We start from the raw sequence: 16,722 nt of genomic DNA, 5'->3' as shown, positions 1-16,722 counted from the left end.
ACAGTGTTTCATTCAGATGTACGTGGGGTTGCCATGAGTCAGAGCTAACATGATGGCAACTAACAAGTCCTCTGTAGAATACTAGATTTCCTTCATTCCTATAAACCTCATACTGTCACAAATCTGTATAGCATTTGCCTACCCCCAAGAGATCCTAACTTGAAAAAATAAAAAATTAAATAAAACTACTTTATATAGCTTCCTAAAACTGTGACTATACCCAGTATTCAGGGAGATTATTAACATACTTGAAAAATATTGTAAAATGCAAATCCAAAGAGATGAGAATAAGACTGGATACCCTGGACGTTTCAAGTTATTCTGTTCCTTCTCCTGGGGCAAAGTAGAAGCAGTTTTTGTCATTTGTCCCTGTTGGTATTGGGAATAAGAGATCATTTCTCTTCTCTCCTAATACTACCCATCACTTATCATTTCATCCTATATTCCACTGGACTGTGAGACCTTTCAGAGAAGTGATCACATTTTATTTACCTCTGTATCACCCATCCTCGGCACATTGCTTTGAGTATAGCGGAAAATATATGTAAATTGGATGCTCAGCCATACTACCGGATTTTTGTTTTATTATATCTGTATTTTCCATCGCAAGACAATTTTAACATTAAAAAAATAGCAGAATATAAAAACATGAACATCTGTGATCATTTTAAATCTTTTTTTTTTTTCCTTTCTCATCATTGTAACAGATAAGGGGCTCCCCAAGGATAGAGAGAAATAGCATAATTATTCTTTTCCTAGAAATCAGGATCTTCTTAAAAGCAGGAACTTATTGGAAAGAAGAGAGTGCAGATCTTGATATTGATGGGGCAGCACCCAGTGGTCATTCTAGGTCCTCTGTCCTCTCAAGTTCTCTGTTGTTTGGAAATCAAGACTTAACAGTAGGAAGCTGATCTAAGGTAGCTCATAAAGAGAGGTCACAAGTGCAGATAAACAGACTCCCTGTCCTTGGGAGCTCAGGATAACAAAAAGAAGACGGAAAGAATGATATGGCCAGCTAGGGGATACACAGAGCTGCCTTGCAGGGTGTGGGTGCAGGCTAGCACCCACACAGCCTGCTAGTGTCCTCTCAACTGGACATGGGCCTGGGTGCCTATCTTAGTCATCTAGTGCTGCTGTAACAGAAATACCACAAGTGGATGGCTTTAACAAAGAGAAATTTATTTTCTCACAGTCTAGTAGGTTACAAGTCCAAATTCAGGGTGTCATCTCCATGGGAAGGCTTTCTCTGTCAGCTCTGCAGGAAGATCCCTTGTTTTCAATCTTCCCCTGGTCAAGGAGCTTCTCAGGTGCAGGGATCCCAGGTTCAAAGGACATGCTTTGCTCCTGGTGCTGCTTTCTTGGTGGTATAAGGTCCCCAACTCTCTGCTTACCTCCCTTTCCTTTTATCTCTTGATAAATCCCACCCTAATCCTCTTTAACATGAAATTACAATCACAAAATGGAGGACAACCACAGAATACTGGGAATCATGGTCTAACCAAGTTAATACACACATTTTGGGGGGACACAATTCAATCCCTGACACTGCCTGCCCATGCACAGAGCCCCACAGAGGTTTAGAGGGGCTGCTTCCAGTGTCCCATGGCTGCGAGCTGGAATCCTTTCTAAATCACAATTTTCAACTGGGCCTCTGACACCATAATTTGATTTCTTCTGCTTTAAGATTCTATGGCTCTATTTTATAGGAAATATGCTGCAAAAGACCTCTTTAAATTGTTAAAAGGCAAAGATGTCACTTTGAGAACTAAGATGTGTCTGACCCAAGCCATGGTATTTTGGATTGCTTCATATGATAGGAAAGCTAGGCAATGAATAAGGAAGATCGAAGAAGAATTGATGCCTCTGAATTATGGTGCTGGCAAAGAATGTTGAATATACCATGGACTGCCAGAAGAACAAACAAATCTGTCTTGGAATAAGTACAGCTAGAATGCTCCTTAGGAGTAAGGATGGCTAGACATTGTCTCATGCACTTTGGGCATGTTATCAGGAGGCAACAGTCCTGGGAGAAGAGCATCATGCTTAGTAAAGTAGAGGTTCAGTGAAAAAGAAGAGGAAGACCCTCAATGAGATGGATTGACACAGTGGCTAAAACAATGGGATCAAACATAGCAATGATTGTGAGGATGGCACAGGACTGGTCAGTGTTTTGTTTTGTTGTACATGGGGTCGCTGTGAGTCAGAACCAACTCTACAGCACCCAACAACAACAATAACATTTTATGGCCTGGCTGTTGGCTGGAGTTGGGTGAAATTAGAGGTATTACCCTAAGAATCTGATACCCCTTTTTCTCTGTTTGCTAAATGAAATAAGAAAGAGATAGAGATACATTCCTTCTCTTAACTAAGGGCAAACCCCAGGGTTCATGTCTTCTTCTCCGTACTTATGGCTCTGTGGTAAAACAGAAAAAGGTGCGACGTTCTGAGTTAAACTACAGATGAGGGGAAAATAGGCTCTCTGGTGCACATAAACTCCAATGGGTCAATACTGGATGTTTAGAGTCCTGTATTGAGAAGGAACCTGAATTCAAGTTGGGTTCAGGAGCGCAATGACTGCCATGGAATAAGGTGAGAACATCGTGTGTGCCAGGGAGTTGCCATCTCTAGGATAACAAGAAGAACTGTGACTTGCAACTGGCTGTTACTATTTCAATCTGTGACCTTGGGCAAAGTTTGCCCCTATGCTGGGTGGGCCTCAATTTCTTTATCTGCCAAATGAAGGGTTTAGGTTAGAAGTTCTGTGAAGACGCCTTCCGTGATAAGAATCTATGGGGTGAATGAACGGCTTTAGGCAAACTTTCTGGTTCCTACTGATTAACCCATTAGGTCATATCTATCAGGAGATTTTTCAAATGCTTCATCACCTTAGTTGTATTCTTCAGAAAGAAAATGAGATACTTCTATACACCCAGCAGGATGACTAAAATTAAAAAAAAAAAAAAGATAAGACTAAATATTGCTGAGGACGCAGAGCAACTGGGACTCTCATACATTTTTGGTGGGAATATAAAATGGTATCATTTCAGAAAAAGTTTTTGCAATTTCTTGCAAAATTAAACTTACACTAACTTATGACTCAGCATTTCAAATTTTAGGAATTTGGTCAAGGAAAAAGAAAATATGTACACACACATATACACACACAAATGTGCATAGCAATTTATTCATAACAGCTCAAAACTGGAAACTGCCCAGGAATTCATCAATAGAAAAACTGAATAAATGAGCTATAGTACATTCATGGAAACCCTGGTGGTGTAGTGGTTAAGTCCTATGGCTGCTAACCAAAGGGTCGGCAGTTCGAATCCACCAGGCGCTCCTCGGAAACTCTACAGGGCAGTTCTACTCTGTCCTATAGGGTCGCTATGAGTCGGAATCGACTCGACGGCACTGTTTTTTTTAGTACATTCATACAGTGAAATACTAGTCAGCAATATACAAGAATATATGCTGATATACATAATAGTATGGATGGGTTTCAAAATGATGAGAAGGGAAAGAAGCCTTATACAAAAGAATTCATACTGTATGATTACATTTTTATGAAGTTCTAGAGTAGCAAATCCAGTCCATGGTGGAAAAAAATAGAACATTGGTTCTTTCTGGGGACCAGGGGTAAGGATTTACTGAGAAGGAGCATGAGAGAACTTTCTGGAGTTACAGTCTGTACTCTAGTGTCTGGATTATACACGTATATGCCAATGAATCTACCAAAACCCAGCAAATATACACTTCACATTTTTGCATTTCATTGTTGATACATTTTACACACCGTTAAAAAAAACTGTAAGCAAATATTGAACTGTAGTTTACGATTTGCAAGCTGAAGCATTTAGTACGTTTTATCTGTCTGAAATTTACTCTGAAATGAATAAAAAAATTCAGTTTGATTGATGGGTGGGTAGAGGGGAAGGCAGATGTGATGACATAAGTAATGTAAAGGTTAACGGAAGACTCTAGGTGGTGAGTATATGGCTGTATTCACTGTAAAACTCTTTAAACTTTAGTGTATATTTGAAATTTTTCATAAAAAAATATTTGGAGAGAAACGAAACAAGAAAAATGAATAGTCAATGTGCTTTTATTTCTCCTCACTCCATGAATTACTCTGACTGTGACTACTGCTCTATTATATTGCCCTTCCATTTGATTCACTGCTCTTAGCTGTCTCTCATCTGTTCCCACATCTCACCACCAGGCAGTCCCCTTTACCCCCACTTCATGGTATTCTATTAGGGTAACCTTCACTACTTCCACATCATCTCCTTCAGCTCTCAGTACTCTGTCTGGCCTTCTCTTCTTTCCCCTAGTCTTCTTCTCCTAAGAACTGGATGGTTGATGCTGTGCCCAGCAATGGCAATATCTCGCCATATGGCTGCTTCCCTAGGAGGTCCAGGGGCCCAGCAAAGGTTCAGGGCTGCAGGACAAGGGGAATGCCATCTGCAGTGGGAGCAAGCATGCCACCCACCAGCCAGTCAGGGCACCGAGCCCTAGCAAACAAGCTTGCTGCATGGGAACACTTGGTCCCAGGTTGCAGGTCATAGAGTTCTGTGCTAGGGAAATGGCAGGAGTTAATTTTGTTTTCTAAATTGCTTTGGTTTTTCATCAACTGTTATACATCATGGCTGATTTCACCTTCCTTGCAAAGCTGGAAAACTCAACAGGATTCTTGAGTTGTTCGTCGGCCACCAATGTCTGGTGCCCAATGCTAAGTTAAATCCACTATTTTAAGGTTCATTTACTCAAATCTATAAAAAAAAAAAAAAAATTTTTTTTTTATTAGGAAAGAAGACTCATTTATTAAGCCAGGCCTCTGTTAATCTCAGGCAATTGGCCTTTCAGAGGTCCACAAATCCAACAGGCAGCTATTTGACTTCTCTGCCTCTGTGTTTTGTCCAAGCTGCAGGGCCGGCCCCCAGCGAGACCCGCTAGAATAATACTTCATCCTCTGCAGAGATGTGGGCTGCCTCCCTCCCCACTGAGAATCCCTCATGTGTCACGTATTATCCACTGAGCCTGGCAAGAAATCCACAAAGCTCTGAGTGACTATTTAGTTATGAGGCTTCCACTTGACTAATGGAACAGGGAACTGCAGGGATATCTTGGGATGCAGCTTCCCCGATGCAGTAGGTCAGGTTAATACTGGATCTGGTGAAATCTCCGTAATGGAAAGTATATACCTTGATAAAAGCTGCCATTTCCACTATGCTTGCCTTACTTCAAACCTTCAGCAGATTATATAGTAACCTGTGAAAACTGCTTATCATATGAAGTGAAAAAAGCAGAATAGATAATTGTAGATAGACTATGATTAGAACTTTGTAAAAAGAATCTAAAATACACACAAAACCAGGAAGAAATAAAGCAAAATAGTGTCTATAGCTGTGTTATGACTATGGGATTAATGCGAAAATTCACAGGTTAAAAAATTTTTTTTTCCCCAAAATATACAAGCTCACACACACACACACACACACACTCAAACACATCCAAATATCTTCAAGGGCATCTCACTGTGTAAAGTATCCCCGTCCATGAATCTGGTTCTATCATCTCATATCTGGTATCCTAAATCTGAGTTTCTTATGACAAAATTAAAATTATTTGAATTTACTGAATTATTGAATGTATTGAATATCCTGGCATTCAAAGCCACTTGTCATCTATCCTCCCCATCTTGCAGTTTTTTTTTTTCCTCCGACATCTCTCCAATGAATTCTCTACTCTGCCAGAATCAATCTACACAAATTACAACCCTTCTCAAAGGCTTACCTTTGCACACAGATCCCTTTGCCTTCTCTCTGGCTCAATTCTAATTCCCCTTTAACCATTGCTGAGGACCAACTTTGTACATGACTCACTCCGTGACCTACAAAACCTGCATCTATCACCCACTAGGCTGCTTGACTGGGCCAGCAGTATTAAATTCCTATTGCCTTTCCTTGTTAGATATTAACCACATATTCCCAAGTAGACTATATGTTTATTTAGACAACTGGAGTTTACACTGCTGTGTATTTCTCAGAACATCTAGCATAAAATACAGGCTCCTGAGAAGGACCCATGGGGCCTATGTAATTTAACATTTCCTGCTAATTGGTTTGTAGGTGTAAAACCCACTAGTTGATTTTCCAGAATGCTCACTCTCTTCTATTTATATCCATACCACACTTGCTCACCAATTATTGCATGTGTGTTCATCTTACCTCCTCATCTACAATGTAATCTCCCTGAAGATAGGGGCAATGTTGTATGTGCTCTCCTATCCATGGTAGCACCAAGCAAAGGGCTGGCTACAAAGTAGGGCCAATTTATTCTTATTGATAGGTTGATTTAGTTAAACCACCTGGGTGAACTTGTTTAATTTACCTAGTTACAAAACAAACACATACACACACACACACAGGTGCCAAACACCACCTTCCAAGGCTATCAGCCTAAGCGTTTTCTTTATAAAATGGGATTATATTTCCTTTCTGAGTGTTGTTCTGAGCATATATGACAATCCCTGGTGGTGTAGTGGTTAAATGCTACGGCTGCTAACCAAAAGGTCAGCAGTTCGAATCTACCAGGCATTCCTTGGACACTCTAAGAGGTAGTTATACTCTGTCCTGGAGGGTCGCTATGAGTCAGGATCAACTCGATGGCAACAGGAAATATATATGACGAACCTACTATAAAGCCAATACTAGGAATACATTATCAAAATTGGTATTATTACCCTTTGCAGGTCAGTTTTCCAGTTAAAGGAAATCAAGTAAGTATTATAAAATCAGAGCATTCACCACGATACCCAAAGACATCCACTCATTTGTTAGTCAAATATAACTAATAATAAGTAGAAAACATAGGTTTAAAACAAAATGGAGCAAAAGAAATGACAGAACTATTGATCAGAGGACAAAGAACGTCCAGACTTGTGTAGTTTCTCAAAGTACTCTTTCTTCCTTATGAACCTTTGAACTTTCCCTATTAAAATAATGAACTTGGCAGGTGGAGGGCATGTCTTAGTCAAGAATGTAGGTACACAGCTTCATGAAGTACTCCCTATTGCCAGCACTTCATGTCCCAAGCAACAACCAACCAGAAAGAGCCAAACCTTCGTGCTATTGCCGAACCACCAGAAATAGGTAAGGGTCCCCAGCTGACTGGGCCACACGACTGCACTGATGTTGACCTCCTTATTTCTTATGGCAACAAATGGAACTCGGAGATGAACATGCTCCACAGGACCTAGGGGGACAGGAAAAACAATGTTAATGTTTATATTCCTGGAATAAGCCCTCAAACTTTATCATACTCTCAGATTCTTAATCCCTATTATAATCACCTGTAATAAAGCAAGGATCACAAGCTTACAAATGCTGGCAGGTGAGTGTGTGTGTACTTGAAATAAGCAGTGGGTATAAAAGGGAACTCAAATCAGCCTTTACATTTTTTGAGTAACATCTGAACTCAATCTGCATCTGATGAGCCCAACCAGGGATGCTTATGAAGCTCTAGTCCAAGGACAAACCTAGTTTATACTCAGCCAGAAAATAGGAAGATAAACAGTGGTCTGCTCCCTTTCTGATGATTAGCCTACATTGTGATTTGGGGGTCAACATATTGTATGGATGGCTCTTCCACTATCCTCAGTTGTTAATTGGTTTCCGTCCTCTTCAATGAATGGCCATTGTGCCCTGTCATCTGCAGTACACAGTGGGTGTCAGTCAGAAGCTGGAAAGGCTGTTTCACAAAAGGTAAAAAGTGCATCTCCCTAAATTGGAGGAGAAACAAATGCCAGATTTCCAAATATTAAGAAAGCTGCTTGAAAAGGGTGACCAATTTTCCTTTTTTTCCTCATAAAACTGGTATGAGCAGCATCAAGTTCTAAACTAGCAAGAAAGAAAACATACGTGAAGATACCTCACGCATAGTAAGTGAGGAGTTTAATTTATTTCCAAAATAAAATGAGAAGGGGAAAATGCTGGTGGAAAATGTTAACGTGTCAGTGCTGTAGCGTGGGGTAGACGTATTATTTTTTAATGCTGTGGGATTTTTACCCTCTCCCTCCGCCTTCTTCCCGTCCTTTCCTTTTTCTCCTTTATCTTTCCTTCCCCTCTTTTCTCCTTTTCTTGTGGCCTTCCTTCTTAACCAAATCCAATGAAAATATTTTAATTATCTGTCTACAGTCTGTTAGAACGTGCCTTCCTGGTTTTCACCACCTCAGTTTTGATGGCTGAAAGTGACTGGAGACTTCGCCATGAAGCTCTTAAGCTACAACTATGACAAAGACATCACTTCCGCCTTAAGTTCTTCTCTTAGGTGGGGCACTTTTCAGGACACCAGTCTCTACTCTTTGCATCCTTGGTCATTTTGGAGAGAGCTCAGTTTAAAGATAAGAACACAGATGGACACTTCTCATTCCAGCTCTGGCACAAAATTAGCTCCCTCATCTTTTCTTCTGTCTTAGAGAACTTCAGTCCTACATAGACTATTATCCTGTCTTAAAAATAAGAGACAATAGTTGATCTGCCTTTCTCATAGTAATCAGAACATATCAAAGTGCTGTTTGCATGTTAAAAGCACGATAAAATGAATTAAAGGCTGGCACGATTTCTGTCACTACCACTGCCACCACCACTATCACTGTTTCTGTCTACCATCAGGTAACCATCCCTCTGAGGACAATGGACATTTTTCGGAGTCTCACTTGGCATATTCCACGTCACAGGCAATTTTATAATGGGGGAGAATGCGTTTGGACAGGGTCTGCTGCTTGGGTGGGGAGACCAGTTCAGGCCTACTTGTTACTATCCAGACTGTACTTTCCTAAACAGTCAACAAGTCCTCTAAGTAGCTACAGCCTGGAAATGCTGTCTCTCTACAGCTCTCTGACCTGGCCCCAGACATGACACCTCAAAGGTTCCCAGCAAATAATTTCAACCTTGTCACTGAAGATGTGCATTTGGCTGAAAGTCTGATGATTTTAAATAAGAAAGTCTGTTTATTTTTGTATGGTTTGCTTGGTTACTTGCAAGAGTTAAAGAACACAAGAGAGAAAACAGTACTTTCATTGCTTTATTTACTTATTTTTTAGAGGTTAACTTTCTCTTTTTATTGTTCGTGTTTTACTCATCAAATGGGAAGAGAAAGAGGTGGTAGAAAAGCGTCCTGGGCTAGATTATGTCCTAGGAGGGCAACGGGAAGTTCTGTTTCTTTTATTAACCCCTCAGAGCCTTTCTCCAATGCCCAGATACAGATCTCTCATTCTTCCCCTACTGAGAAAAGCACCCCTCTTATCCCCAAAGTCTCTCTCCCAAAAGGCATGAAGCCCATTTCCCATGTTGGTTCACAGAAATTCTGGGCTTTTCCACAGGTCGGCAATGCAGCCATGGCTTGTGGCCCTGGGAATTTTCCATCGCCCTCAGACACTGAGCCAGGGTTACTATTGCCAGGTACTTTGATGCACCAAAAGATAAATGGAGGCCTCCTTCTCCCTAAACTCATGCCAAGCACAAATGAGACACAGCTTTTGTAAAGTGGGCCACCATGGAACAGTCACATTTATTCCAGAGCCTGGACAAGTGTGTATGGGTAAAAATAATCTTAAGGAAGAATGACGTGTGGCAGCTTTTGAGGGCAAAGAACCAGAACTAGAAGCTCTTGGCTTCACCCTGGAGACAAACCATGGATCTGTGAGAACACGATGGAAGGGATTCAGACCAAAGAAAGCAAACTCCTAAAATCTTCCCTGTCAGATAGTGCCCCTTCTGATACAAATCTAATAATCTGTGCGAGATTGGTTATTATGGGCAGCTAACAACTACTTTTGTTAGCTAATGGCCCAAGGTGAGGCCAAGAGCAGTTTCCAGTATAATAACTGTCTGGTAAATGCAGCTGTGATGGATTTGGAGGGAATTATGAGCACGATAAAAGTTTCAAGGAACATTTCCTCCTTCATACACATAACCCACAGCATAAACCTGTTCCTTTCTGCTGTGGTGTTTTTTTTTGTTTTTTTTTTTTGCCACTAAGACACATTGGTCTTCATACCCTGCAGATAATTCTCTTTGCAGAAGCAGGGACCTGGGTGGGGCAGGTTCTCAGAATAGGAAAAAGTAAAGCTCCTTTTCTTTCATTGTCTTCAGTTTTAAATGCAGCAGAGGCATCAGGCAGAAAGTTAATAGGCAGTGCTTAGTCACTATTATAATAACAGGTAACGTTCACACATACCAAGCTGGGGGGTAAGCAGCGTTGTTTCCATTCTGCAGGAAAGAGTTAACACAGCAGACCTGAAAGTGCTGTCCTCAGAAAGGCCTGCTGGCAGGGCCTCTGGCTGGTGGCTGAGAACTTGGCTCTTAGAGTGTTCTCTGTCTACAGTTAACTAATCAGCTAACTGATAAAGGTGGTTCTCTGGGGCTAGATTTTGTGCAAACGATATTGTTTATGCTGAACCTCTGCCTGCCTTCCAGGAGTCTAAATTTTGGTACATGCTAAGCAGAGGATGCCCATGTGACCAGCCTCTGATAAAAACAAAAACAAAACAGCAAAAACATGGGCACTGTTGAGTCTCAAATGTGCTACCCTGGTAGACAACATTTCACATGTGTTTTTAAAACCCGTTGCTGGAAGAATTTTGCATGTCCTCTGTGGCTCCATGGGGAAAGGATTCTAAGAAGCTTGTGGTTGTTTTCCTCCAGACTTCACCCCCTGGGCCTTTTCTCTTTGCTGATTTCACTCAGTATCCTTTTGCTGTAATAAATCATAGTCAAGAGTACAACTACATACTGAGTCCTGTGAGTCCTTCCAGTGAATCACCGAACCCGGGGGTGATCTTGGAGAGCACTGACATATACATATTAACCAATTCAATCCTCACAACATTCCTGTAAGTTCACACAGTGAAGGGAGGAATCTGAGGTTTGCAAAGGCTAAGGAAGTTGATTGATATTAAACATTTAGCAAAGTGATATGTTCAGAATTCAAAGGCGGGTCTAGCTTGCTCTAAAACCTATGCTCATGAATACCTTGCCCACTGCCCACCTAGGCTTCTGACTGAGGCTGCTGGCATAGAATGACTGTAGTGGGTGTGGTATGGCTATGACCACTTTGTCTATTTCCAGCTCACTTATAGCAGCACTCCTCTCCTCCCACCAGAATGTAAACTCTGCAAGGGCAAGACTATAGTGGAGCAGAGGCACACTGGTGGCACAGTGGTTAAGAGCTTGGCTGCAAACCAAAAGGTCGGCAGTTTGAATCTACCAGCTGCTCCTTAGAAACCCTATGGGGCAGTTCTACTCTGTCCTATAGGGTCGCTATGAGTCGGCATCGACTCGATGGCAACAGGCTTGGTTTTCTGGAGTGCCTAGCAGAGTTCCTTGCCCATATTAAGAGCTCAACAAATGCTTTTGAATAAATTAGTGAATAAATAAATTCTGGGTTTTTAGTTATGTTTCCTATTTGTTACAAAAGTCCTGTAAGGCAAAGTCACAGCTAGAACTGAGCCATTTTATAATGGGGTTCAGAAAGACTCAGAAGAGAAGTAATTTATCTCATGGTCATCTTTAGGTGCACAACTGACCTATACCCTAGAATTCCTCCGTGTACGTCCCTACTACTGTTGGTTTCTGCTCCACTGTTGTGACCAGAGAGCTAGGAGATGCTTACTGTTTGCGGGGACCTTTTATATGTGGGCTGTTTATACAGTGGAGTTTACATCCTCACCGATTTGTTTATATGGAAGGTGCTCCCTGTATTCACTTAGACCTTTCAAAAAACTTACTATGTGCACCATATATAACATATTACCTGAAAACCATTATAGAGTATATAGGAACCAGAGAAATTCTTAGATGCATGAGTATCACTGAGTATCACATGTGTGGGTGCTGTCAGTTGCTATCAAGTTGGCCCCCAACTCATGGCAACCTTATGCACAGTGGAATGAATGCTGCCTGATCCTTTGCATCCCCAGAGTCGATTATGGACTGGACCATTGTGATGCATGGGGTTTTCATTGGCTGATTTTGAGAAATAGATAGCCAGGCTTTTCTTCTTAGTCTTAGTCTGGAAGGACTGCTGAAACCTGTTCAACACCCTAGTAACATACAAGCCGTCATTGACAGACAGGTGGCGGCCGCGCATGAGGTGCACAGGAGGGAATCAAACCGAGGTATCCCACATGGGAGATAAGAATTCTACCACTGAACTACCAATGCCCTCAAAAGAGGTGTAGGAAACCACTATCAGCTCCATAACAATGTTTCCTTGACCCAACATCCTAAAACCATTATATCTGCTTCCATTTAAATGAATCAAGTTCCAAGACAGCACATATACAAAATGCACCGTTATAACCAAAGTATTTCAGAACTTCAGCTGTTGTTTTGGTTCGTGTCAAGCAACAGCCAATAGTAATGAAATAGATTCCAGGGCAAAAAGAAAAATTGGGAGAGATTTTAGTATTGTTTACAGCAGGAATGAACTTGCGGTAGCACTGAATGTAAAAATTAAGTTCTTTTGTGTGTTTAGTTCTACATTTAAAAAATCTAAACATGTGTTTCTATAATCCTTCTTTGGCTCTTTCCGTAGAGATAACCGTTTCCTTTGATTTGTGCTGCCTTCACTCATAATGGTTAGAAAATTAGCCTGAGGCTATCAACCAGATGGGTTTCCACTTCTATTTTCAGGAGTCTCTGAAGCAAAGGGAAGAGACTTTCATATGAATATCTGTCTGCATGTGCGCATTCACGTCGGAGCAGAGTGGAGCTGAAGGGGAGGGAGCAGTTGGTAATATGTTATCCAAACTGCCAAAACAATCAATTGACTTCAGGATTATAAACTCTGAAACACAGCTGAGTGTGTTGAATACACATCTTAATCTTTGGATTTGGGTCACTGTGGTAGCCATTAAAGCCACCAGCTCAGCTCTGAATTCTAGGACATTTGGACAGAAGGAGTTATCACCTGAAAGTAAGAAAGAGGCTGGATTGTGCTACTTACAAACCACATGCAGGAAGAGGACAGCTGTGTCTGAGCCCAGGTTGTTCTCTGCATAGGCTGTCACCTGGAAGATCCCCGCACTCTTGTATACATGCTTGATGCCGTCCTCTACGGGGCTGAAGTTAGCATAGGACACCGCAATCCCATCCCCAAAGTCAAGCTGGATGTTTGTCCTTTGGAGATCACCCTGTGAGAGGGAAGAGCAGTTGGTAGGGCCCATTCAGATGGTCCAGCCTGACTTCCATTTGATGCTTCCTCCTGTAGCTTCAACATTGCTATCTGGGAACCTACAGTCTCACCCAGGTGTCTGAACATACTCAACACAATCAGCAGACTCCTATTAGATACCCACTGGGCACTGTGGAGAGCCCCAGCAGCGCAGCGGTTAAGAGTTTGGCTGCTAACCAAGAGGCTGACAGTTTGAATCTACCAGGTGTTCCTTGGAAACCCTGTGGGGCAGTTCCAATCTATCCTATACGATTGCTATGAGTCAGAATCAACTGGATGGCAGCAGGTTTGGTTTGGGCACTGTGGGTACAAACATCTACTGTCCCTATATGCCCAAGCTCAGGGTCAGCCTGAATCAAGGTGACAGTGGAAATAGTGCTCGGCTCTTATCAATGCCAAGCAGTTAATCCCCTCAGAAGTTTATGTAGTAGAAAGTACTACTGCCCCCATTTTAAAAATGGGGACATAAATAAAGGAGTTAGACCGAAGTCTCACAGCTAGTAGGGGCAGAGCCAAGTGTCGAATCTAGACAGTCTGGTTTCAAAACTAATGCTCTAACCACAATGCTATAATTATGTTTTCTTCTTTTTGAGTATTTACTATTATGTTCTCAGCACTATCCTGATCACTTAACCCATATTATATAATATCCTCTTCAAAATAACCCTATGAGGTAGGACGCCTGTTCCCATTTTACAGATGAATACTGCATATCAACCAAAACTACATTTCTGCTTGGTTGTCCTTGCCTTTCCCTAAACCTACCTGAGCCCCTACCCCTCTGAAACCATTTCTGACCGTCCCAGCTCTCAGAGATCTCACCTCTTGGATGGCCAAGGATCTTCACTCCTGAGACTCACTAATCTGGGTGCTGCTTGGTCAGATGTGATTTCAATGGCTCACATGCATGGACTTTTCCAAGGCAAGCATACGCTAGGCTTCTTAGGGGCCAATACTGACCCTCATTCTTTCTTGCCTTCCCACCCCCATATACTGGGCCACCATGCTGAATAAAAGCAATGAACCTATCCTAAAACAAGGATTCCAGATTGGAAAAAAAAAAGAATTTTATCTCTTTGCTTATATACAAAGGCGGCTAATGGAATAAAGGGAGAAATACATCCTTTTTGGAATTAGGAGACAACCCTTCTGATCATTGTTTCTCTTCCTGTCTCTTTCCCCCATGGCAACCCAGATTTGAATGAAATACTGATAGGTGCTTCCTTGCACCCTGCATAATGTCAACTACCGTTGAGTTTATGAATATAAATTAAAGTGGAAATGAGCTGGAGACAATTCAAACGGATAAGATCATGGCTCTTCACATCCATTCAAGAGAAGGTTTTTCTAGCTCTGCTCCTGTAAACTCCCTAGAGGAAATGTGAAAATGACCTCCTCTGAATCTTAAAGTCCTTTAATTCCAGCGCCCAGTATGGGTGAAGGCTGAGGAATGTGTCAACCTTGGATAAGGAACCTTCAGCGTCCTGTCCAATATGGGCCTGAGTTTAAAGGTTTCTCAAGTAGAAAAAAAAAAAAAAAAATTTTTTTTTTTTTTTTTTTTAAAGTATAGTTGGGAGAAAGCTCCTGGCCTGCTCTGGCCTCTTTCCAAGATCTAAAGAGCACACAGCAATTTCCATATTAATTTAGAGGGCTTTGAAAATCAAGCCAGCCTTCTTGCCCCACCAGCTCATCCCTGGTTGTGGAATAGAGGAAATGGCTCATACCAGGAGTAAGAGCAGACAAAGAGCTATTTATACACTGGCAAGAACGTATACAGTCTGATTTTACTGTCCAGATTGCAGAAAACACTAAAAAGTGAACTAATGGAGCAGCTAGCTGATGGAAACAACTAATATGACTTTCTTTATGAAGTAAATTTTAAGGAATCTCAATGATCTTCCCTCACCCTCACTCACACCTTCAAGGTCCTTTAAAAGCCTTATGAGTTTCTCTAATCAGTGGAGTTAAGGGTTAGACTAAAGCAAAAGAGGTTCCTGATGGCAACACATAAAATTTGAATTTGCTTCTTCTAGCAAAGCTTCCCAGTATATGGTCTTATGGTGATAAACACTCCCTCAGGAAAGCAGACCTAAAAGTGGGACACCAAAGAATATACCCAGATACGCATCTCACCATAGGCAAATGGGAGCCCTGGTGGCACCGTGGTTAAGAGCTCTGCTGCTTACCAAAATGTCAGCAGTTCAAACCCACCAGCTGCTCTTTGGAAACCCTATGGGGCAGTTCTATTCTGTCCTACAGGGTAGCTATGAGTCAGAATTGACTGGATGGCAATTTTTTTTTTTTTTAAGGTAAATGAGTCCCCACTGTAGACTCAATATTATGGGATGAAGGCAAGAAGGTCTCTAAATATCTTTAGCCCCCATCTCCCAGAAGTATCAACTTTTCACCATTTACTTTAGTGCAGGGGATGATGGGAACATAAATTCTTCCCTTTCTTCCCCTCTGTGAACAGGGAATGGCTTCCTGCTTGTGAGTTCTGACCTGGGAGACCCAGGTGGACACCTACCTCCTCCATGAGGATGATGAATGTGGCATTGTGCCCCTGCTCTGCCACCAGGCGCCCATCAGTCGTCACCACGTGGAGGCCCCGAGGGGCTTTTCCGGGACACATCTGGGCCTTGGCAGTGTACTTTTCCCTCAGCCCGTCTGTGCAGTTGTTGGACACAATCCTGCGGTACCTAGGGAGTATTGACAACTAGCAATGTGGCTTGGTTTAAGCCATTGTGCGCAAGTGTGAGTTAGAAAGATGGAGTGGGAGAGGGCAAGAGTGAGACAGGTACTTCGCACAGCTGCCCCTAAAAGCCAAGTCTCAAAGAAGGCAGCCATTACGAAGCTAAACAAATGCCTGGGAATGGCTATCCCTCCACCTCAGGAAGAGTAGCTCCTTAAACATTATTACTGATCCTACTTGATGAGTCATGGATCGGATCAGTGTCTAAACCAGTTGAGAAAAATCAATGGCTGACTCACACACAATAGAGGAGGAGGAGACCCACTGGGCTGAGGAGGCAGGGAAGCAGCTGCTTCTTTCTGTAAGGAGGGATGTGTTTCTAGTTTCCTGAGGCCATCTCCACCTTTCTCTGTAGTAGAAAAGAGCTAGGATACCAGACTTCTTCTCACTATGATTAATCAGAGCCTCCTCCTGCTCTCCCTCAATTCCCAGGACATCATTTCACGCTGTAATACCTAAGAGCCCTCACTCTGGAGTCGTTGCTCTAATTTACTTCATTCTAGTCTGAGAAATAAGGCATCATCCCTTTCCAGGAGTGAAGGCCTGACCAAAACAGCAACTATTGTCCATCTGAGATAAATGGTAAAAGGTCATGAAATCTGGGTGACCAGAAATCTCTTCCGATGCTCTCTGAAAAGGTACTCCCAGGAAAGAACCCTTCGGATTCCCTCAGAAGGGAAGCCACTTGTCATAAACAAGCTCTATCCACAGTCCATTTTGCATCAATAGCAATG

The 16,722-nt window shown here is 42.0% G+C and overlaps 1 protein-coding gene across 1 annotated transcript in view; it reads right to left on the bottom strand.

Annotated features, from left to right (window-relative positions):
- SORCS3 (sortilin related VPS10 domain containing receptor 3) overlaps positions 1-16,722 on the bottom strand; it is a 673,703-nt gene that overhangs the window by 24,300 nt on the left and 632,681 nt on the right. The window contains exons 18-20 of the mRNA XM_049856137.1: positions 15,764-15,935; positions 13,009-13,195; positions 7,121-7,254 (exon numbers count right to left, since the gene is read on the bottom strand). Coding sequence (XP_049712094.1) covers positions 7,121-7,254; positions 13,009-13,195; positions 15,764-15,935 — 493 coding nt within the window. The remainder of the gene's footprint in view (positions 1-7,120; positions 7,255-13,008; positions 13,196-15,763; positions 15,936-16,722) is intronic.

The sequence above is a fragment of the Elephas maximus genome, chromosome 16, assembly GCF_024166365.1.
Source record: "Elephas maximus indicus isolate mEleMax1 chromosome 16, mEleMax1 primary haplotype, whole genome shotgun sequence".
Classification (NCBI taxonomy): domain Eukaryota; kingdom Metazoa; phylum Chordata; class Mammalia; order Proboscidea; family Elephantidae; genus Elephas; species Elephas maximus.
The sequence above is the reverse complement of the archived record's forward strand: the minus strand, read 5'-3'. Positions and strand labels throughout refer to the sequence as shown.